The sequence below is a fragment of the Pseudopodoces humilis genome, chromosome 2, assembly GCF_049639895.1.
Source record: "Pseudopodoces humilis isolate 2021_Gansu_Grassland_sample_001 chromosome 2, ASM4963989v1, whole genome shotgun sequence".
Lineage (NCBI taxonomy): Eukaryota > Metazoa > Chordata > Aves > Passeriformes > Paridae > Pseudopodoces > Pseudopodoces humilis.
In genome coordinates, this window is record NC_142201.1 from 31,206,720 (window position 1) to 31,232,077 (window position 25,358).

The window sequence follows — 25,358 nt, forward strand, 5'->3', positions numbered from 1 at the left end:
TTGTCTGAACAGCATCTCTCCCTCCATCTTTTGCCACAACCTTTCTGTTCTGATGGCTGATTGATTCACATTGCCCTTCAGCATCACAGTTAAACATGAAAAAATGTGCTGATTAATGAAACGTATTTCAGCAAAAGGATGTAAGGACTTACAAATGAAACAGAGGGAAGCAGCAATAAGATGTACTTCAGTTTCATATGATAAATACTCAACTGTCCAAGCACTGCCAGACAGGTTTTTCTAAAGAAATGTAAATTGCTTTGGCTAAGTTGCAAGAAATTCCTTTAAAATAAAGCTTGCTAGTAGAAGATCTTCTACGGAAATTGTCTTCAGTCATTCTTGAGAGGTTAGAAACCAGTAATTTTTTACAGAAAATCTGCAATAATTACAAAGCATTATGAAAGAAAGGTTGCCATTCTACAAAATGAAAAGCAGGCAAGTCTACTTGCTAGATAAGGTAGTAAGCGAGATCTGCAGCATCTGCCTCCCAACTCCCCCCCACCCAAAAGTAAGTAAGAGGTGTATACCTGAAGAGCAGGGGAGAAGAAGATCCATAACAACTGAATCTGCTCCTTTAGTGTAAACATTTATTTCATCTGTGAGAGGATGTCTGACCACTACTGACATCCTCTTCCTGATGGAGTCAAAGCCCAATGTATGTAATACTTCAAAGCTTAAGGTTCCCAGGTGAGGTAGCTCCACTGATACCTGGTCAGACAGCCTTCCAACCAGAGAACAGTTATATGCCCTTGCTGCATAGACGAGGGCAGCTTCATCTGGACTCTCTGCTTCGTAACGGAGTTCTCCTTCCTCGGGTGTACCTCCCACAGCCGTCCTGCCTTGCTGGGAGCTGTAGCCATTGTTATTCATCTGTGCAGAGTACACCAGCTTCTCTTCCAGTTTTAATAAAGTGCTATCTGTAGATGTAGATGAAAGCGTGCTTAAACCGAATCTGTGCATTGATTTGCTTGTAGCTAGACTAGAGGAACTGCTGCTGTTAGATCCAGCAGTCAAGCGACTTGGAGTGAATCTTCGTATGAAGTCTTCAATGGTTTTTACTGGAGATTTCAGTTCAAATCGGTCTCTGACCTTGAGAAGAACAAAACCCAACAATGAATAAACACCAAAGAAAAGCTGTACAAGAATTTTGACACTGATAGTCTAAGCATCTCCAACTAAAGAGTAAAATTTCTTTGAGGGCAAAAAGTAATGGTATTTGGATTTTGAGAAAGGAAAGTAAATGGACAACACTGACACAACACCTGCAAAAAAACTCACTAGAACTTCAGAGTTATACTCGTGTATGAAAGCAAATATGCTTGTATTAAAACAGTTTTTTCTTTTTTCTCCTCTTCAGATATGAAAAATGGATAGTTTATCAGTGTTTCACCACCACCATCAGAAGTGCATACTAAAAGCTACCATTAGTATGAAATCTTGTCATCCTTTGTGCATATTCCAGTGAAGGTAGTGAAAAAAAAGTTAATGCAGTATTTTTCTATTGAGAAGGGTGTATCTCATAGAGTTAAAGTTCAATGAGAATATGACAATGTTGAAAATATTTTCAAAAGACACATGTTGCGATAAGTAATTTCCCCCGTCTCTTTCAGCACTGAGGCATTTTGCTTCAGACTTAACATTCATCGCAGTTCACGCAAATCTGTTCTATAGATACAGTAACATTACTAGTAATAGCATATTCATAGTAATATATTATTGTGTAACAGTGTAGCATTCCTGAAACAGCAGAACTGAGCATTCTCCAAATGTTTCCTTGGCACAAAACCACATCATTTTGCAGACTAGTTCACTTTTTTTTCCAATCTGGAACAGAAGCAAAGTACAGAATTTTCTCCAGAATGGAAATTCCAGCTGCTGGCGAGCTTTAATATTACATTCCATTATAGTTTTGTCTTACAGATCATCTTGGGATTGCGTTCTTAAAATTCTCATTCATCAGTGACACTAATTAAAGGCCAATTTAAGCACTAACAATCATTATTTCTCATAATGAGCTTAAGATGCATCTTTTACATAATTTGAAAGTTTTAAGTGATGTTTTTCAAGTGTATTTCTCTTTCCAAACTTTTAAAAAATGTCTCAGCCTTTTCCTAATTTAATCCATACATATGATATATTTATTCACTGACAGCTTATATCCCTTTCTGGTAAGTTTTGCACATTTACAAATTAGTTTCCACACATGCTTACATATTTATGCTTATTAAATGAGTACGTTGCAGTACAAGAAATCAGCAGAGTTCCAGAAGTATCTTGAAATTGTTGATGAAAGCACGTCTTACCATGGAGGCAAGTGAAATAGCTGACTTATTCCATTCAGCTAATGCATTATTAAATTCACTCAGTCACACAGTGGCTCTACAAGTCATCTCACAACTTGCCCTAGTTGTTTCTTGCTAGAACAGGAAGTTTTCATTTCCCTAGCTTTGAAGATAATTTAATATCAAGGCTAATAATAATAATTAGTATCAAGAAGCCTGAACTCTCTTTTCTTTTTTCTTTAACTTACCTTCTGTCGAGGCTGATTTGGTGCAGTAACCACAACTGTGTTACATATAGTCAAAGCTATGAAGAAGTCAAAAACATCACATAGTTCTGGACTCAGGTGGGATAATGGCTGTTCGTGGCTCCTCATGACCTCCAGATGCTTTGCACATTCATTCACCTTTTCTAACAACCTTGGGTCAGGTGTGATGTCCTTCTCCTAGTAACAAATACCAGTGATTAGTATCTTTGTTTCTACATTTCCAAAGCAGCAACAAGGAATTAAAACAGTGTCAATATGAAGAGTTTTGGGGTAGCCTTACACCATAGAGTAGAGGTGGAGAGAACTGTAGCACACCCACTCTAGACAATGAATAGTTAACAATGAGCCTTCTGCTAGAAATGATGTGAACTATTTATAGCAGCAATATTTATCTACTTTGGAGGTAGTGGAAAGGAAGAGAGTTACATACTAATTTTCCTCCCTCTTTCCCATTTAATTCAAGACATTTATTATCTAATATTAAAGTATGGTACACTGCAGAGACCAGAAGTGCGGAAAAAAATAGGCAGCAGTGACATTTAAAATTTGGCTTTACATCAGCACAAGAAAATGAAACCAACTTCAATTGTTTCTTAGAGAACAACAGTCATCTGCACATTTGAAATTAATACATGAAACGTTGAGCCCTTTCAACTCTATTTCATCAGTATTTTCCACCCCTTTAATCTAACTCTTGTCAGAGCAAACTTCAGTATTTTGTAACACAGAGGGAGGCAAGGATACAAAAGATTAAAAGATAAACTGATCAAAGCCTCTTTTCTCAGTAGAATTTTATCACTTGATGATCAGCAGCTGATGAACATGAGCAACCACAGAACTCCACGCATAAAAACTTCATCTTGTAATTTTATCAAAAAAGCTTACTCTTGACTGAAATCAAGAAGTTCCACTAGTGCAAAAAACATCTTCCTTTGTATTTGTAATTTGCTTTAAGAGTGAATTTGTGTCAACAGTGCAACAATGCAAATCCCCAAGAATAGACACAACTTGGCTCTTCTCCCCTCTTATCATTCAGCTCATGTAAAACTTACACTAAATTACAACCGTATAAAACAAGCCAAATGCAGTTGTAAAGACATAAACTCACCAACATTTTGAAATGCAAAGATGTTTACTTTTTAAAATACAACACATGCAATTGACTGATAACCACTGAAACTAGAAACTGTGCTATGGTGTATGTCAATAGTGTCTAAGAATTGGAATACATGGTGTTCACCCCAGTACTTGATAGTTTTAAAATCCTCTGACAAAAGAGAAAAGAAGAGGCATATGGAGAACAATTAGAATCCTTGACATCAATGCTATTCTCAGCTTCTGTAGATAAAAGGAAGACATACATTTACTTCCCAAAATCAAATTATAACTAAAACAAATTATTCAGATTGTCTTTACCTTCAGCTTGTTCCCAGAGACAAGGCACTTAGATAAGATCTATGCCAACACTTCACTGTTTTTGTACAAACAGCTGTTTTTACAGAAGTAAACACACAAAGATGAAATCTATGAAGAGTCACACAATGTGCTACAGATTTCCTTACCTTTTCCTTTCCAGGACATGGTTCTATTACAAGATACAGGACACTGCATTTAGTTCTCATGACTTACCATTGGGCTACTGAAGGCAGTGTGCTTTGAGAGTATGCTTGCTCTTTTTGCTTCAGCTCTGCTACCTGTGCGCCGGTGGGTTTTGGTGCTCTGGCTCCTGTGTATCACTTTGATGCTCTGATGGCTGCAGATGCTGTCACGCTGGGACAGAGTTCCTCCCTTTGGGGCTACCTCTTCTTCTTCAGAATCAGGTTCTTGGTACATTGCTAAGCGTTTGGCTATCATTAAAAATAAAAAGGGACAAATGTTGCATATGTTAAAAATGGCTTAGAAAGAGGGAGAGGGATATGGTGACTTTTTTTCAGGTGATCTGATTTTAATATTATGCTGTGCTTTCTCAGTAATAATGAATGATTCCACTACCAGGAGATATAGTATAGTCTTAACTGAATGGTAGTATCCAATGGAGGATGCAGATAACATAATTAGAAATGTAACACAAATGCATTGCCACCCTTATCATCATATTCTCTGTGAAAGGCAGTTAGACTCTGCAGTAATTCAGTGCATCCTTGAAGACTGTTCTCCTGCTTTGCCTGATGAAATCAACCAAATAATTTGGCCTTCACTTGATATCTGAGTAGGAAATAAAGAATCCAGAAATTTTTCCTGTCATTTCCAATACAAATTTCAAATAAAGTATTTTCCAGCAAAAATGTCAAAATCTACTGAGTAACAGTTACTGACACCTGAAATCTACCCAGAACAACACACCTACTGAACACTACTGCCTTTGTTTTACACACAGAGATGAGGTACAGAGAGCATTAAAGCCTTGCTTAAGGTCAGGGCCATTTGCTGAAGAGTGGAGACATGAACTCAGCCAGATTCTTGACTGCCAGCCTAGTGCTAAAACCACTGTGGCGCCTGTCCCTTCTTCTCTGCATGACAGACAGGATAATGCAGGATGCAGTATAAAAACCAGGGTACCCTCACCTGCTGCAACACTTGTTCCTATCACCATCTGCCGCAGTGACCAATTCCTGATTTACACAGAATGAAAATTTTTCCAAGTGATATATTTTAGATGAATGCTTCCTCAGTGAAGAATCCAACTAAGCCAATTAACGCTAGAAAACAATTCTGGCAGTTGGATATACAGAAATCAAAAAGGAAACAGAAAGCACAGGTGTGAAACAGCTGTGGAATCCTGCCCCTCTAATGACAGGCTGTTTAGCTGTAACTGATGTACAAGATATTTTTTCATTCCTAAAGACCGTGGGCATTTAGTAATCTGGGTGATTCATTAGGCAGGCAAATGCCACTCTAACAGGTATCTATTTATTCCTTCATTATGTATTCATTGAAAAGCTTTTCATTATGCTTTCAAAATAATCCACAATATACAGTACAAGTTACATACTTGTGGCTCAGTTTGCTTCAGTTCTCCAGTGTAACAAATTAGATTTTCCTAATAGCAAATGATAAATCACTAGCATGTAAGTTAATTATTCAGGCTTTTAACAACCAAACAAAAAAAATATTTCAAAATACTTCCTGAGAAAAATCTTGCATAATATATGGTGAGTTTGGCACATGATCATTTTTAATGAAGCTAGCTTTACAAAGAAAAACCCACTCTCACTATCTACTGCAATTTCCAAACATGTTTTAGCTGTCAGAAAGCAGCTGGAGGAGTCGAAACCAGACCATACACAGTACATGGTGATAGCTCTATCACTACAATATCATGCATCAGAGGTTTTTTCAACACCATTTGAAACATGTATAAGCTTTGTCTGAAATGTAGAAAATGGCTGTGACTGCACACCTGGTCACTGCACTAAATCTGTGTCCAAGTATGCAAGTATCCACTGCACTCTGGCTCCTCTGGCAAAACATTCAAAACATGGATGTAGAAAGGACCACAGCACATTTGGAGACACAGAGACTGCAGGACACACTGCACTTCTGCCCCACAGCTTGAATAGAGCCCTGCAGCCTAGGTCCTGAGGCTGCTGGAGACTAATGGTGAATTCATTAGCATTATTTGGTGGGTAGGTATGTGGTTGGGAAGTGGTTGAGCAACAGCACGTTCACTGCCATGTAGGCAGCTGATCCTTGAGCCACACAGCTTCCGAGAGAATGGCACAGCACTGTTGCCTTACCCTTTCAGTACTTGCCTAGTTCTCTAATTTGTATTACAGAACCTACAGGACAGCTCAAAAAATTAGGGAGGTCACTGGTTTCCTTGGTCCTTCTGTTGCATGGTAATGAGCTGCAAGTAAATGAAGTTCATTTCACATCCAAAGGCTGCTTCCTGCAATTTCATGCATGGGCTTTGGGCCAGTGCAGTTCTAACATCTTCCATCACTCTTGCCCACTAATTACCACTTTCTTCTGCTCTGTAAGCTTCTGTGTATTTTCCCAGTGGAAATGCAGATCCCTATAGTGTGAACTCAACTGATTATAGCTTTGTCTATATCAGAAGCAGTCTACGCAGAAGGTCCAGACTGAACTGCAGCACTCCTAAGCAGAGATCCAGACTGGGGAGTATTGATGGAGAGAACACCATGGGATGAGACCTGTGTGAGGGCAGTGCCCACCCAGACAGTGCAACCTCTGCCTTCATTATCTTCTGCAGGCTCCTTGTTACATGCTACTAACACCTGGTTGAAAAAACATTGCTCAAGGTGACACAGTTGTAAGTTTTTCTGCACTTTATCAACATTCAAGATTTAAATCCATCATAAGAAAAACATTTTTGTGCCTCATTTTCACTAGGGCCCTCAGCAGTAAAACCAGTCTCAAGCAGAGCTGGTGCGGCATGTGGACACAGCCACTCTCAGGAAAAGCATAAGGAAAGTTTGGATTTGCCATAGGGATAATATCTTCACCATAGATGCTGGACATTTGAATGGCAGGCTGACAGAAATCTGAGCTGCTTCTTCTCATAACAGGTAATATCCCCCGACAGGGAAACGACTGGCTACAATTACTTACTTCAGCTTTGCAAAATGTGTTACTCAGTCGGTCCAGCTCCCTTCCAAGCAGAGTTTTTTTAAAAAGGATACATTTTCTTTAATAATCATACCTACTTTAGGCCTCTGCTCTGAAAATATGTCTTGAGATATAAGACCTCAAAGACCCTGAACTGAATATAATTTTATTCCCTGAATAAAAACTCTATGGTTAAGCAGAGAATGCATTTCATGTACAATACACAGTGTTACGCCTGCATACCATATCTCAGGTTTCCTCATTGCTCTTTCTTCTTTCTTGCATTACATCTTACATATTTTGTTTTTTCAACATAGCAAAAGCGGTTTCCTAATGCAGCACTCAGTTTATTTATTAGCATTACACTGATAGCATGGTTCTTTTTAGTCTATGTAATAGTAGCTATCTCTTGCTCCCTGTTTTTCTCTTGTGTTTTATTGTAGCACATCCATTTAATTGTCCTTACCACTGAGAAAGAGGAGGAAAAGGGAAAGTAGGAACAAGACTGGAATCTCATTTAACCAAATCAAATGCAATTCTTTTGATACAAATGGTGCTATTTCAGTTTATACCGAGAGAAACTTGACAACAAAAACAGAAAACAAGCCTGAGCACCTTTCAATGTTTTCTCAAGTGCAGTCTTACACATTATGCAGCAAGAATTAAGGAGTTTAAAGAAATAATGAAACCCTGTTCAATCGTTATGCTATGGCTAAGGTTCACATCGCTTCAGCTGTGCAGTGCGTGCTTCTCTGGGAACACACTGTACTCTCCACCCACTCAGCTCCCTCCAATTGCGAACCTTTTCCTGTGAACATTATAACCTGAAAGACATTGTTGTGGGATACTTTTCAGTTTCAGCACTGAAAATTGATGGCCTTGATCTTTTTTTCAAACCAGTTTCTTATTAAAGGCAAAGACACAAACAACTTTGGTAACACAGCTATGCAATTTATGAAAGTCAAATTTCACTATGCTGTACTTCACTTTATATTCACGGCACAAAAAAGAAACAACAGTTAATAGTTACTCCATTAACCCTCTTTTATCTTTCAGAAGACAGCAGGAAGCTATAAATAAAACTCCTGTAGTAGCTGCCAAGTACTGAGAAGATAAATTCTCTATCTTCTTGAAGATAAATTCTTTTCTTTTTAAACCCCTTTTCTTTAATTTCATTTTGATTTTGGTTTTCTGTTTTACCTTCCATGCCATATGAAAAAATATGAACATATATGTTTTCAAAGAACATATATGTTCTATGAAAAGGGGTCCACTTTTCAGGTGACAGAGACATTGTTGCCACACAGCCAGATGTTCCACTAACTTGAAATGTGGGATTAGGAGCCTATAAAGAATTTCCCTTCAAGCAGCATAAAACTGCAGATCTCCCAAACCAGAATACTTAAGCCTTCAGTGTGTGAGCACTATTTCACCATGGAAAAATTCCATTTTGCCTCTAACTATGCAGTAAGGCTACTGAACTGTCACAAAATAAATCTAGATGTGCAGCACTTACACCACCACACCACCGTGTTTCCTTATTATTTTCTAAGTGCAAGTTTATTTCACTTTGAAGTGCACTCTAGTGTCTACATAAAGATTCAGTCAAGCAGCTAGAATTCTATAAATTTGTACAAGTGTGCTAACATAATCTTAATTTACTTTGCAAAAACTTGCCCTAAGAGGAAGTCTTGAGATAAGAAAACACCAAGATTTCCCATCCTCTAACCTCCTGGCATCCCCAGGGGCTTAATAACCTTAAGTCCTTTATAAAGAACTCTTTACTCAGAAAGAGAGATAATTCCTTTTTTCTTGAGATTTTTTCAGAGAAATTGTTGGTGTAGGTACATGCTTAGAGGAAAGAAGTACTTGTCTCTAGATATGAGTTATTCTGTTTTTTATTAGGATTTAATATGTACTGAGTTCTGTATCTGCTTATACTGGTTTCCTCCCCTTAGTTACTCATTAAAAAGTTTTTAAAAAGTGATAGGAAAGGTACAGAGAAACTACAAAAAAGCTACAGAGAATGCCTGAAGCACCCAGTTCCGCTAAAGGTTTTCAGCTTTCCAGGAAAGGCTAGGTGGACTTCCCTGATTTCTGAAGCTTGTCAGATTTTAAAGGTGTCAGATGAGAAATCCCTTTGGAAGCAGGTCCTGCATTTATGAAAAAGGTTTTTTGTTTTCCATGCCTTAAAAAAAAAAAATTAAAAAAACCACTAATATGGCTGGACTATGCAAACTATGTTCTTACAACTACACACAAGAGAGTAAGAAAATTCCGCTACAAAACAACCCCCCAAACTAGGAAAGAATTTTTTTAACATAATGTGTTTTCCCGTGAAAATTAGTTGCTAGCCAACCTTCATCCAGAAAAACTGGACATCAGAAAAAAATTAATCCTCTCTCTAATTTAGTGATAAAGAAACTTTGTTAAATAAGACAAAATCACTGAGGTATTTATCATCTACCTTCACTTCCATAAACTTCTCTTACTCTTATGTTGTCTGTAGTTTTTTTCAGTCATTGGAAGGAAGGGGGAGGAATTCAAAGAAAGAAAAATTCAGATTTTTCATATTTGTGTGGTTGTATTCATGGAGATTCAATTCATGTTTTGTCAACAGCTTCATACAATGGGCAGCTAAAACTAGAAAAACAAATCACATCCCATAGGCTAGAGTGTGATTAATGAAGCATTTGGAAAACAACTACGACAAATGTCAGGCCAAGACCATCTGGTTCTGGCTAATTCATGTAAGGACTTTCAGAAACACAGTTGGCTTTTCGGCACCTACTGTCTCTGGGATTAGCAGGCAGACTTGGGGCATGGCCATTTCTAAGAATTGTTAGAAGCTGTCTCCTAGCCTGAATGGAAGAGCGCTGCTATGGCCATGTGATTTGACATATGGGGAAACAACACATTTTTTCTTCTTTTCTGTGCTAACATTCTTTTGGGCTAGAAGGTAGTACTGATTGGAAGAATAATTCTGGGATTTAACCAGAGTATAGTGCCAATGGGTATTCTATAAATACCCAGGACATTTGTGAATGGGACAATCATTTTTCTACATGGAGTGGTCCATGACATACCCTGCTCCTGTATTAACACTCTGCCAGTCAAGAAGAATCTTTGGAGAAGGTAATAGTCATACAGACATGAGGTGGGAATTCTCTTTGTCTGTACAGAGATTTCTACACCACAGAAATAGGTATGTATTAGAGAACCATCACAGATGTCTAAAAAAATCTGATAAATTACACCCACAAATGTTTAATTCTCTCCTGTAGCTGTAAACTTATCAGATTACGATCCTCCATGCAAATATCAGCAATTAGGTAACTAGGATCGCATCCTTGCCAATATAGTCTCCACAGGACCCAAATGCGCAGTGAAAATTCCCACAGTCTGATTCAAATTAGTGCATAATCCACCACTAAAATACTGTGACCTCAACAGTGATGAGTATTTCATAGCACTTCCATCATGGAACTATTATTAAGTATCCCTTACATTGCTGGATTCCTCTTCAGTGATAAGCTTTTACATATCTGTACCCATGAATAATACTTTGTACTACCTCCAGCTGATTTTGTCCCACACTAGTGCAATTTATTGCCCTCTGCTATTCATGTTTTTGTCACCTTTTGTCTAGACTAAAACAATGCAATATTCCTGGGCAAAGTGCCATCCACATCGTAAGAAACTTGGACCTTATAGAGAATTCTGGAGGAAAATGCTTTTTCCAGAACATTCATGAAAACTTGTTTCCCACACCTAAAAATGTATTAAGTCTTGCTCAGGGTTTCAGTTTTTATGTTAAAGCATGTAATAATTGCTTCAATCCTGCATAAGGTCTGCATAAACCTCTGTGATGAAAATCATAATTAACACGTCCATGTCTGATGCAAAACAGAACTCTTCCTCATAATCATAAATCTCACCTTTCACATGGGGAATTTATACAGCTTTGTGGTATGAATTTCCAAGGAAAAAATTGATAGTCCCACCACATGCTGCCTCAAATATGCCAAACTGAATACAGCATAGCATATACCTTTAAAGTAGCTCCCAAACCCCCAAAATTGTGCACTGCATGCACAGGGAGAGGAAGAAGGGGAAAGACCAATCTACATGTCAGAGAACTCATGTGCATTGCTTAATGCACTCCCTGAGTGCAAGGAATGCACTAGATATGCAGAAAGATATGACAATGTCAAATGCAGCATAATAACAATCCCTGTAGAACAGAAAGAAATGGGATAATTTCTCGTAACTCTGAATAAATTTTAGGGAGAAGAGCTAATAAAGCAGCACAGAAAAAAGTTATGATGGCTATTCACAATCTGTTGGTTGAGTAATTAACAGATACGCAGTAGTCTAAGATTATGCACAAAAAAATGCTTTAAAAGAAAATAAAAGTTCAAAAATTATGAAATTTCAGATCTCAATTTGCCAGTGTAGATATAAATCTCCTGCTCTGTGTGTGTGCATGGCTTAGCCCAAGAATATAGGGCCCCCAACTGATTTCAGTGGAAAACTTGTCAGAAAATCTAGCCATGGGAAAAAGTTTGTTGCATCTTAGCCTTGATCTTGGATATGGCTGAATGATGCTATTTCAACTGAAATTTCTCTCCTAAGATTTATGCCTGAGGCAAACATCTGGCATGATGAATTTGAACCAAATAGTTAAAAGTTTTGTACAGCTATCCAAAACTGAAAACAAGATTTTATCATGAGCAGGGTCAAGCAACTGGAATGACAGGCCCTGCTACCCCACCACAGCAGAATAACAAACTTGAGTCAAAGAGCTCAGAGCAAGGTTATTTCCATCCTTATAAATCTACTTTTACAGGGGAAAATGACCCATTATCTGCAGTTTATGCATCATGACCTATGTACAATAATTTTAAATTAATTTCTTCATATAAAGTGCTACTCAAAGTTTGATTTCGAGTAATAAACCACTATGCATGAAAAAAACCAACTTGGATATGTGAAGATATAGTGTCATCTTTGAAACAGATCAAAAAAGGCAAATGCATTTTACTTGATTTTCTAGCATATATGGCAGACTCAGATCACCCCCTAAGTGAAAGATTTTAGAATTTTCTATTCCATGAAATCTTCAACAAAACCTGAGGTGCAGAACCGGATTTCAGGCTTATCAGTTTCAGGCATCAGTTATAACATATGCAGGAAATTCAGATACTATTGTATAAGACACAGAAAAGTGGCTGACAAATCATTTCCAAATAAGCACACAGCAATGAAATGTTGTTGATGCACACCCTAAAACCAGGAAGAGCTGTGATAGACGTTTTATCATATCTCAACAAGAAGGCTTCAGCAGTAGAAAAGATAACAGATGGTTATAAAATGAAACTGCAGAATAGAGCTAACAAAATACTTGAATGAAGAATAGTATTTATTGTGTTACTTACACTGATTATAGAGAACAAAAGAAATAGAAATTATCGTAATTTGTATAAAGAATTATAGAGAAAAACCTACTTTCCCTAGAGGGGAAAAAACCAAAGGAATAAAATGCTGTGTAAATATTTTGCATCAATTTTAAAATTATATTGGTCAGAAATTTTATACTGACTGAAGTTACAATGAAGCCCAAACAAAGCCATAGGTGAAAAGAATGACTGAAAAAAACAATCCGTTTATGTATCTGACACTCTTGTTTCTATTGACATTCACTCTGTATTCAATAATTTTTATATTGCAATATGAAATCATACGAGCAAAGTGTGTACACTTAGATTTCTGTTAAATTCACTACATCTGAAGAAAAAAGATCTGAACATTCAATACTCAAACTCAAACACACAGGGGCCTGAGTTCAGCTGATATCATCTGATGATACCAGGCTCATACAAATACCTTTTCTGCACTGTTTTAATTGGCAATAACATCATTTTTGCAAGGAACAGAACACACTCTGTAATTAGTATAAACAAGCAAACAACCAATGGCAGAGAAGAAACAAAAATCTCACTTATAACACTACTCAACTAACACTAGTTTCTTGAAAAGGAGTGCCTTGAATTTAAGGTCTCAGTACTATTTTCAATTAGGAGGAAAAAAACCAACAATCCACTACTTCAAAATATCTTTTTCTGATTAAAGATCTTGTCATCTTTCTAAAGTATGTTTTAGAGTTGCCAGTCTATTTTGATTCTTTATCTTATTCTGTATCTTATTTGTAAGCTGAAATTCTGTAGTGCTCTTTGAGAAAACTTCATAATCAGAGATATTTATGTGTTGTGTAGAATAAGAAACTTATTTTTTGCAAACACTAATATTGTAGCTATCAATATTTTCCTGCATACAGAACATGATTTGAAGAGTTAAGATCTGTTCTTTCAAAAATTATGATAGTATGTTAGGGAAAAATAACACAAACTAGAAACATCATAAAATAGGAAATCACTTTACAATTTTAAAAGGATGAAGAAATAACACAGGGATGACAACTCTCACACTGCCTTGTGAAAAAGTTATTTTTTACTGTGTTAAGAGGCTGATACTTGTGGGTATTCTCTCAGCTGCAGTGTTCATAGAGCAAGCATACCTGACAGACACTTTTCACACAGGAGCACTGAAAAAGAATCTGACAAAGGTAACATAAAATATGCAATTCTATCAGATTATGTTTCTTGTTAATATGAAAATTGGCATCTTTGTCTGCATTTATTTCTCAGCACAAAAGGATAATCTCATTGCAGGTATTCAATAAGACACTAATCTGGCTGTATGCTTAAAAGCGTTATTTTACACTGTATACTTCAAACACACCAAACATGTGTGATACCAGCAGCACCATTCAATTTTCTTACATTAGCCATGCACTCAAGTGCTTTATTGCATCAGAAGCTAAAGCCAAAAGCTTTAAATGTCTTGAGAACATACTGTAGATCTTACAGAACACTCTGGAAAGATTGTCATTGCTAGCTGAACACAGCCATTGAATTACACTGATCTGAAAACAGCTGTCAAATTTCTTTTGTTTCCCTGTTTGATTTAAGATTACAGCAACTTTTATGACTACTTCAGTTTGCCCAAAGTACAACTGTCAGATAGAAAACGTGACCATGAGCTCACCGTTATCATCATGGGAATACTCTATTCCAGAAACAGTACATCTTCGGAAAACCATCTTATTTTCAGTAAGTGTCCCAGTCTTGTCTGAAAAGATAAACTGCACCTGACCCAAGTCCTCTGTGATATTTAAAGCTCGGCACTGCAGTTGAGAGTCTGTTTCTTCATCATATAAATCTTTATCTTGATGAATAAAGTATACTTGGCAGATCTTAACTATTTCAATAGATACATACAGAGAAATTGGAATCAGAACCTACAATACACAAAAGGAAAGAAAATTAAGAGAAAACAGAAGTAAGGATGCAATGTACTATTAAAGCTAGTTAACCTGGTACTAGGCTGGAACATAAAGAGGCAATGCACTTTAAACATCTACTTTAAAGTTATTATTGTGTTTAAAGAGTTTATTTACTGTGTGAGATGAGGAAAACCTATGGTGAACTGCAGGACTGGAATGCATTATTATGTCTAGAAAACTGATTATCAAAACACGGACAGAAGCAAATATTTTTTAGGCTAATAAGCGGATCTTTAAACTAGCTGGGGAAGGAAAAGAAAAACAATCCAAACCCATACCAAACCATACAATCAGAATACTGTAGATGTGAAAAGATTGAATAAATTTGTTCTGCATAAATAATAGACTGTTTACAAATTCACTTTGTATTCTTGAAGGAATACAAAAAACAAAATGAGAAATGTTAATCTCTCCATATGAACATATCCTTGGCCTGCAAATTATCTGAATGAAGATCACATTTTATAAGTGCTGAAGAAGAAGACGACATGAAAAGGCTTTCAACTGTTTCTTGAGGATTGCCAAAACTATATAAAATACCTAATTTGTACCTGAGTTTTTCTCTGCAGATTTTTTTTTTTCAGGATAAAAATTCCTGACTGCATACATTGTTTAGTTTTCTGAATTAGGTACAAGGGAGAATTTATAGCATGTCTGTAAGTGGCAAATGTGGTCATTTAAACAAGAACTACAGTGATATGTAGGTGCTTAGAGAATTCTGTGGTCAATTTTCTTAACCAGTATCATAACCCAATCCCTCAGGGTAAAAATTATTTTTACAGTCTTTTTCACTCCCTTTTGTAAACAAGTTTCTGCCTTCAGCAAAGCAACCTCCTCCAGTGTCCCACTATGTGAACTTCCATTTATCCCAGTGACATGAATTTATTTTACCTCTCTGAATGTAACCACCTTCACCATTTAAGATATTTCTCCCCAGGACCAAAAAACTTCTAACATAGTTTGTTACCTGGTTGACATATGGTTTTGCTAAGAGGAATATATCTGAAAAGCTATTAAAAAGTATAAAATTTATTATCATACCAGAACATTGTACCCAAAGTGGCATCCTCAGTCTTTGAGGCGTTGCTCCACAGTGGGTAGACAAGAACAGTAAAGTTTTCTGGTTCATGGGGTTGTTCCTCCCCAGGTGCAGGATCCTGCACCTGCCTTTGCTGAATTTCAGGCAGTCCTCATCTAAGAATCTCTCTAACCTACCAAGGTTCTTCTGAAGGGATGCACAGCCCTCTGGGGTGTTGGCCACTCCTCCCTGCTTGGTGTCAGTGAACTTGCTGAGGAGGCATCTGCCCCTTCATAAAAGCTATTGGTGAATAACTTAAACAACACTGGGCCCAGTATTGAACCTTGGGGGACATCACTAGTGACAGGCCTCCAAATAGACCCTGTGCTACTGACTACAACCCTGTGGAATCTTTTTAGTGCTTGATTAGCTTCTTACATGCCTTAGTGGTAAAATGAGTACTACACATATTGCACATATACAACTTTATTGCAGCCAACTAGGAACAGAGGTGACAGCATGTACAACTCAATTACCTGGAACACTATGATCACCGTCAGAAATAAATACACTGAAGCTAAAACAGGTGACAAATATTTGCCATCGGGTCCTGGAACATCAAAAATTGGTTTCTTCTTCTCACCATATTGCCATACCCATAGACCATGACCTACAGAAGAATTGTAAGAGAGGAAAAAAGCAAATTAACTCCAAGGAAAAATGCTTATGATATGGCTTTGTTCTTAAGAGTTATGTGGGAAATCGGTATTTGTTTTCAAATACTCTGCATGACTTCTGGAAAATGCCCCAAGCCTGTGATTTTTTTTCTTCTTTGGGATTTGAGGTTTGAGAAAGGGCTTTGGCTGTTCTTAAGCCATGCAAGACTCATTTCACATAACTTTATCTAAATAAAGTGAGCTGGCTAGTCTAAATTAGTAGTTCAGACTGCTTCTGTAATCACCAAAGAAAACTACACTTCTTTAGAAAATGATTAATTTCAATGATATGCTGTGTGTTAAAATGAAAGAACTCCACTGACTGTACTAGATATATCACCAGTCAACTATCAGTCAACTCGCTTTAGAAGAGACTTTAATTTTACTGCGTGAATCATATCCACCACATGCACAGAACTAATGAAAAAACAGTAATAACAGAGTTGGATACTCTGTTTCACATGGAAGCTGAGGAATGAACAACAAAATAAATTCTAGGTCTTGCAAGAAATGTTTTGTTTTTTTTTAATTGCTTGTGCTGATAACTAAATAAAGATAAGGTTGTTATTGTTTTGGGAAAATGACATTCTTGCTGAAGAGAAAGAACGTTGCCTGCCTTTTTAAGTACAGCACTAAGATTTAAATTCACTAAGATGGCATGCCTGATGTTTTTAAGGCATAAAAAGCAAGGAAGAATTCTTCCTCAACAAAAAGTATTCAAACCATCACTGTATGTTGAAAATCAGAAGAAAGGAGAAAGATCTACTTTAAAGTAGTCTTCTGTAAACCACCTTTGACAAGATCCTTTACATCTTGATACATAAACCCACTACTGAATGTGGTTGAAAATAAAAACACATTAAGTGAGAACAATATTTTGTCCCTATACTACCAATTTGAGATCACATGCATGATGTCGTTATTGATGTATATATTTTTATTCCTGAGAGCAAAAACAGAAAGCTCCACACTGAGAATGACCTACATTAAGGTTTGTTTTATAAATACCCTTAGATTTTCAAAGCAATTCAGTGTCATATCTCCAGTTCCACTTTATTGACAGAAGGTGTGAAAATGGCCTGATTTCTAGAGAGCACCAGGCAACCCACAGGGCTCAAAGAGCAAATTTCTTTCCAGCTGTTTGTGGCTTGTCAGCACCTCGAGCAGCTTGCTTTGGCCCTCTGCTGGCGGATTCCAGCCTCGAAGCAGACGGGACAGAAGGGAAGGCACACCCTGTCACCTACTGAGTGCCACCTCCTCCCGTTCACGTTCACACCTCTGGAGAGCCCCAGCTACACCGAAGCCACTGACAGGACACAGCCCGCTGCTGCTGCTGCTCTGGGGACACCGGCAGGCAGTAGCTCCCTGCTATGAAGCCTCACCATGACACTTCAGTCCTGAGGACTGGGCTCCTCAACACTGAAACACTACAAAAGTGTGTCATGAACTCAGTGGAAACAAATCAGCTAGCTGATTCACAGCTGGAAATACTCATCTTTAAGCATTTAACAATACCTGGAAAAAGGCACAAAGAGACATTAATGTGGCATAAGATTGTTATTAAACTACACCACAGTTGTCAAGAAACATTCTGGTGTTTATGCTGTATGAGTCACATGCAAACATTGCAGAACACACAAATATTAAGGATATGGAATTCACATGCCATATATAAAAAATAATTTTTGGTGCCAAATGTAAAATTCAATTCTTTCTCACAAATTAACAGAAAAAAGGCCTCAAGAGACATAACCTGAACTGTGGCATTTCTTTAAACACACCCAGAAGTCTGGAGAGTATTCTGCTTGGATTTATGCAGACTATTTATTATTTCTTCCATGTTAAAGCTGCAGCCTTAGGGACAGTGAGTCCATGTTGTACACTGTGCCCTCGATTTAATATGTAGTACTGGGGAATACCACTGTGCTGATTAAGTTTATTCTCTGCTCATAAATTACTCTACTGAGTGATTAACATGTTACACTCTACTGTCTGTAATTTTGAGGGGACTACATATAAAGTGGGGGCTTTTTGGGGCTTGACATTTTTGGATGCTATCAAGGGAAGTGTCTGATCTCTGGTACTAATAACATATATTTGATTGAGATTAAGAAGGTATTTAGATCAGCTTGTGTATCAAGACATTTTGATTTTTGACAAAGTAAGTATGGAGAAAGCTTTATCGAGTTTGTATTTTGGCAGACACATATGTTTTTGATAAAGCTAAGTGCATGAATCCCAAGACAGTGCAGTACTTAAGTTTTTACTAGTGAAGAGCACTTACCAATGGCAGAAAACAGACACATGATCAGAAGTATGAGGACACACCAAAGGACATCGGCATTCATCTGTCTTTCAAGCTTACTGCGCTTGTAACGTGGCCCATTATTATTTAACAAAGCTTTGGTCTCATGCCCTGCAGAAAGAATTGCACCAAAGGTGTCGTATGGAACTTTGCTATTACTTTAAGCAAACTATAAAAAGGTGGTATGCCCTGTAAAACAGAAAAACAGCTCTTACCTGCATAGATTACTATTCCTGCAACTTCTTCTGTGTTTCTAATGGTACATCCACGTAACAAAAGATTCTCTTTGAACAGTCCATCCTTTTTCCCACTTTTATGAATACTACAGAAAATTTAAAAACATAAAAAAACACAGCATGTCAAAACATTAAGCTTGTTAAATCATACTTGTAATGCAACAAGCCCAGGAAACAAAGTTTAAGAAATTTTTTCAATTTGATGGCAAAATATTTCGTTAGATCTTCCTCCTGGGAAGGTTCTCTGATTGACTTGGAAAACTGAGATTACTTACCCAAGGATCCCCGACATGCAGCAGCCCAGCTGAAGCAGTACCAGTTGCTGTTGGATATACAAATATCCTGGACAAATACTCACTAGAGATACGTGGGCCAAATCGACAGCATGTGTGCAGCCGAGCTAATGCTTAGAAAATGCACTGCACTTCCTGTGCATGTGTAAACTGACTGAGCAATCACAGTTAATCCAGTCCACCTAAAAGCAGCTGTGTAGTGGATATAATTAACCCACTATTCACATGCGCTTACTAAAGAAATCCTAGAAAGAGATATGGTGAAATTGGGAAATGACTGTGTTTCAGAAGCAGTGATACTAAGGAAGATGTGCCAGAGACAGGACACATCAGGTCAGCGAAAAGAAAACAAAAAATATCCCTTGTATTCATCAGTGAGAACAAGAGAAATTATTTTCAGAACTGTCTCACCAACTATCTAAGAATGGCCTGCACCCTGAGGGTTCTTGCCGACTACCAAAATACAGGAGAAAAATGGAATGAAGTCACATTTCTACTACAACTTATTATCTGCTGTGCATGGACTGACTGAAATTTCAGCTGACAGAGAAATACAGAAAATAGCCTTATGAAAATTAACAGGGAAATGCAAAACAATAATAGCATTTAAAAAAATGGCATTAGACTTTTCATTATGTAAAAAAGACAAACCAAATAATAATCTAAAACCACTTTCAAATTAATAGAATTTAATTTTATCAACTTTAGTACCCCAACGCCTCAGAGAAGACTAAAGCAAGGCTGGATTGTTTAAATGTTGTCCTCACTTTCAGACCACCAAAACTATCACACTTCCAATATGCTGCACTAAAATTAACATTGTGCTGCTGCAACACCAAATTTTATGTCTACCTGGATTTAAGCACTTAAAATCACTGTCCCCTGCAATCTGCAAACTGGCTTAAAATTGTCCTTTTTATGTGAAGGTGGAGTTCTTTTTATTTGCTTCCTATTTTATAAGCCTTCACATCTGGGTTATATATTCATGTTTTTCCTTGTTAGATCCTTCTCTTTTTCTTAATGAGGACTAAAATTGTAATTTAAGTACATAATTCTAGGACCTCAGGCCTAGGAATTATACCAAATACCCTGAGATTTGTAAGACGAAAAGGTTCACGTTGGTGAGTTCTTTGTACTTCTCCCAGTCTAGTAGGACAACTTGCAGATTATTCTGTAATGCTGGTTATGCTACATAACCTCAATAGTCAACGCTTTTAGTGAGCAGAATATACCTGTGTATATATATACACACACACACACACAAATACAGCCATTTTTAGTTCAGCACGATATATTATACCCACCCTCTGCTCAAAATATATATGTATATATCAGAAGTATTGGTGTTTTGACAAGTGTGCTAAGCTTTTCTCTGCAGGGATGAAGAAGCATTAGGTTTGACTGCTGAGGTAGCAGCAGCAGTGATAACATCTGACTAGAGACCAGAAATGGAGAAAGAAGTAGATAACATCAAATTTGCAATTCTGATATGAAAGTCAAAGGTGGGGTTTTTTTTAGTCAGGAGAGAACTTCCCCTGCTCAGCCCATCCTCCCTGCCAGTCTCAGACAGAAGAACAGAGCTTTTACTTCTGTTCTTTTCAGCAAACCTCCTTATCCCACTGTCTCACCTTCCGCCAAAGCAGCATCAGCTGGGGGCCTGCCCAACACCCCTCCGGCAGAATGTCACTACGTGTCAATTTGTCTGCGCTTAAACTATGTGAAATAATTTCTTAATGATTCCATACTGCTGAAATAACACTGCTACCAGTATGCTATCATTCCTCTGATTTTTAAGGCTAAATTCTCCATTAGGCTTTCTTATAAATCATGAGAATGTTTGAATTTCCAATAAAAATCTCCAAATTATAGTTATGATTCCTGTTAATAAATGGGACTTTTTAGAGATAAACCTACTTAAGTGGTACTTGCTCTGGCTTATAGTTTTATAACCTTTGTTAATTTTTTTTACACTTCACAGTAACAGTGGACTGTGCCAGGTATATTGCACATGGCAAACTTCATATATAATTACTTGTGTATTTGTTCTATAAAATTATCTATTTGTTCCTAGTATCTTAGCTTACAAAACAACTCCAAAACAATTGTGCAACATCTGAAGTTAACCTGTAGGTGTTAAAACCCCAATCTACTGCCCTCACCCACAGGCTGAGCCTTCTTACCACATCTCATCCTTACATGCATTTGGCACTGCTTTTTACTTTTCTATATGCAAATGAAGTCAGAGAACTAAACTGTTGCTCACCAGACCTTTAGAAAACATGGATGAAATCAAAATCTTGAAGGAAGAAGAAAGAAGCCGGCACAATCTTAGAAGAAAGAAGCCAGCAGAGACTGGAGGAAACTCATCATTTGCCTCTTGTCTACAGTCACTCCCAGTGACTCAGTAACACAACATATACATAAAACAGCTGAGGACTGATGATAAAAGGAAAAAAAAAATACAGACATAAAGGTCTGGATTAAAAAATAATGAAAACTAGAGTTAGATAAAACCACTCACTTCGGTAACAAACCTGCCAATTGTAAACTTTGGGTTGAGAGACAGCCTAGTTCCCATTTCTAGCTCTGCAGAGTTAGAAACCTTAAGCTTGTTACAAAGGCTGAACAGTCTGTTTTTCCCCTTTCTGGATTCTGGCCAGTGTAAGACACAGGCAAAGAAGGAAAATTTTCCCTGTCATTCTTTAAAACAGTGTCTGGCTGAAGCCACTCAGATGCCTGGAATGCAAAGGCTAAGCCGTGAGGAAATGCACTGGCAAGTGCAGGTGCAATGCTCTTTTTCTCTGCAATTTCTCACATGGATGACACTGCAAAAATGTGGTATCTTCACATTTAAAATACAAATGCACCACAAATTAGGAGAAGTGGGCAGATCATTTGCAGTTAACTACTACTATGCTACAGCACTCTGAAAGTGTTTCTACACAAGAAAGCCTCTGGTTTAATACAGAAATGCAAAAATTACCCGGATGGTAGCTCACTTCACCTTTCTATTGTGTTTTAACTTGTTACGTGTTTATCAGAATTAAATAACAAGGTAACCAATGATAAATGTTTTCAAAAGAGAGTTTTTTCTTTCATTTTTTGGTTTATCAAGTGTCTTATAAAGGAAATTGGTGAGCTGCATTACTTTCCAAGGCTTGACACTCTCAAAGAAAATATTCAACAATATTAAACATGGTCTCAGTGAACATTATCAGTCAGAAACCTCCTGACTATCAACTGATGAAAATTAGTCTAGGTTGTTTTGGTTTTTTACTCCAGGAGCTGTTACTATAGCATATTAAAGGGACATCACTATAGATTTATAATTGTTTTTTTCTTAAAAAAATTAACATGATTTGTATTAATTTGGTTTTGTTTCATTATGACAACCCTTGAAATAGAAATACACACATGTATTTGTCTACTTCTCTTTCCAATTCCAAGCTATACTTATTTTGGTATGATCAGATAAAATTTTACATTCTTGTCTAAGAACAAAATTATTATTTTCAGAAAACTGAAAAGTCAGAATCCCAATTACTACTTCTCTTTTTCCCTTGCCCATATACACACAAAAAGGTACAAACAAGATTTTTAAAGAAAAGATTGCTATTTTTGGAACCTGGAATTGGATTTTTGAATGTTTGCCATGCATACTGTACATAGTCTGGCTAGACACAAATGGGCAGGGGGCATGTTAGGTTTTATTCTTTTCTTCTTACACAGAATACATTTATAGGGGAAACAAAAGTGAGGGAATGTGCTTGGGTTATTTGGAAACTGCAAAAGAGAATTAAAGCAGGCCCCTGAATAGAACTGGTAGTCTACCTGTGCATCACACACCCCAAGTGTGTCCAGTGCAGATTGTGGCAACATAGCTGAAGAATTCAGGTGCAGTAGTGTGCCTGCTACACTTTTTTAGATATAGGATAGGGCTACGCCCAACTCAATGCATTTTGCAGTATTTTTTTTTTTTTTTTTTTTTTTTTTTTAATATGTGTCCTTTTATCCTGGCCTGCCTGTGCTGCCTACATTGGCTACTTGCAGTGATTTTGTTTCAGGAAAACTGGGGGAACATAATTTTTTACATGTTTATAGCATCTACACACAAATATTTCTATTTCCTGAAAGATTTGTCAGCACAGACATTAAAACCAAAGACCACATTTCATACAGGAAAAAGAAAATCTGAATCAAAACTGGAAACCTACTATGTGGTCAAAATGTCTAGAAAACTTTGGTAGTAATGTTTCAGCACATATGGATCTATAGGAAATCTATTATTTCATGGGATTCCTATTTAAATATTTTGGTATTGTTTCCTTTCAGTCGAACTATTATTGGCTGGTAGCTATCTGATCCATTATTTCAAGCAGCAAGCACTGGTAAAATTTTGAACAAGAATTAAGATCTGAGTTTGACATGACAATGACATGTTTCAATGCAGATGTGCTAATTGCTATTCATCTTGTTAATGTATGATTTGAAATAGACTGATTCCATTATACTAATGAAGGAACTCTAAAAAGTGGGGGGAAAAAGCTGTCTTCTGTGGTAAATTAGGGGACTGTGAATTTATTTGTTGCGGGGTTGGTCCCCACTCTCTAGTTCTAAAGGCCTATGGTCCTTTAGCTGTAAATCACCTGATACTTTCTGCCAGATTCAAAATTTGTGTCAAAATATATTCACATCATTTGTGAAACTATAAAATATAAAGAAGGTTAAATATAATCAATAGTAAACAGTAATCATCAAAACATAGTACCATGATTTCTGCTATGTAATTCAAATGGTTCTGTAACTAACATGCCATAGGCCTTTTCCATATGGAGTAAATAGGTAAATATAGAATGTAAGAAAAATGTATGCATATTTTCTACATATTTTTTACAGTATTTTGCTCAATATTTTGGGGACTAAGATTCACACATAAAGTGTGCTGGAAAAGCTGCCAAACTTTCCATTTCCATATCTGGAAATGGCATGTCTGCAGCAGAGCAGGCTCTCTGTGACACACCCTCATGCAGTAATGTCTAATACTAAACTTTTTTCTTCACATGAACTGTAGGGCTTTGTGCTGCTAAATAAAGGAACACATTTTCCCACACTACAACTTGATGTATTTTCAAAGAAACTGTCCTGATTTACACCACTCGACAGTACGGCCTACACAATCTGTGACATCTGAGAGTAGTAACTGTGGTGGTAAATGGCATCACTATAAAAAAACTCCCCGAGCTCCAGCAATTTACCTCGTGACATTTACACAATTTAATACTGCTTATCACTCCTAATCAACACAGGTGGTAAATCATTGTATTTGAAACAGAATTAGTGTCAGTTTAACTCTCATCATTAAAATTTGGACAAAAATTATGTATTCTGGGCTCTCATTCTCCACAAAGTTAACAGACTGCAGAAAAGTGAGTCATGCAAGGGTGCATCTCCTAAGCCACCACAATCAACACACCTTTACACTACAGACCAGGCTACATAAGAAGCAAAATGCCTTGCAGATCCTAAAACATTTGTTTCTGAGAAGGACTGATTGGCCAGAGATGAGCACCCTATTAATGTACTTCTGTTTGTTTAGAACTAAGTCAAGTGGGCATAGGTGATGTGGTAATACACAACTATACCCATTGTGTGAGCCAATAATTTCATTTTATCTGAATGAGAAGAAAGGAACAGTGCCATAGCTGGAGAAATATCAGTTTTGCCTTCTGATTTTCCTCAGTGACACCTACATTAAAAGAAACATCCAAAAGACCCGTGTTCATGAAAGTGTACAACAGATTGTGTTTGTTTGTTTGATGCCTCTCTTGGATTAGTTTTCTATTTCTTCCCATTTCCACATGGCTTTTTTTCTCCATGGAGGAAAAGGAGAAGAGTGCCTGTAACTGCAGTGCTTCATACATTCATTATTGTAGTATAAGCTGATTGAGTGTAGCAAATAAATCCATCCTAAGGAATGGAAACATGAAGTTCCCATCTCATCTTGAAGTGAGGATCCTGTAAAAGAGCCTTACATATGCAGCCCTATTTGGATGTGATGATGATGCAACTTACAGAAGACAGCCCAAAGCAAACAAGCATTTATTTTATTCCACATTAGAGAACAGGATTGTATACTGAAGGATACTATATGAAATACTCACATGTAACCTCGAAACCTACTTAAGTCATTGTTTGGCTTCTCACATTCAATCACACTGGTGAACTTCAAGGGGTCAAATTCTGAGTCCTGGAATAATAAGAGTGTTCA

The 25,358-nt window shown here is 37.1% G+C and overlaps 1 protein-coding gene across 1 annotated transcript in view; it reads right to left on the reverse strand.

Moving 5' to 3' along the window:
* ATP10A (ATPase phospholipid transporting 10A (putative)) overlaps positions 1-25,358 on the reverse strand; it is a 110,035-nt gene that overhangs the window by 23,714 nt on the left and 60,963 nt on the right. The window contains exons 3-10 of the mRNA XM_005516519.3: positions 25,252-25,337; positions 18,777-18,883; positions 18,541-18,672; positions 16,077-16,210; positions 14,225-14,477; positions 4,178-4,395; positions 2,531-2,725; positions 528-1,089 (exon numbers count right to left, since the gene is read on the reverse strand). Coding sequence (XP_005516576.2) covers positions 528-1,089; positions 2,531-2,725; positions 4,178-4,395; positions 14,225-14,477; positions 16,077-16,210; positions 18,541-18,672; positions 18,777-18,883; positions 25,252-25,337 — 1,687 coding nt within the window. The remainder of the gene's footprint in view (positions 1-527; positions 1,090-2,530; positions 2,726-4,177; positions 4,396-14,224; positions 14,478-16,076; positions 16,211-18,540; positions 18,673-18,776; positions 18,884-25,251; positions 25,338-25,358) is intronic.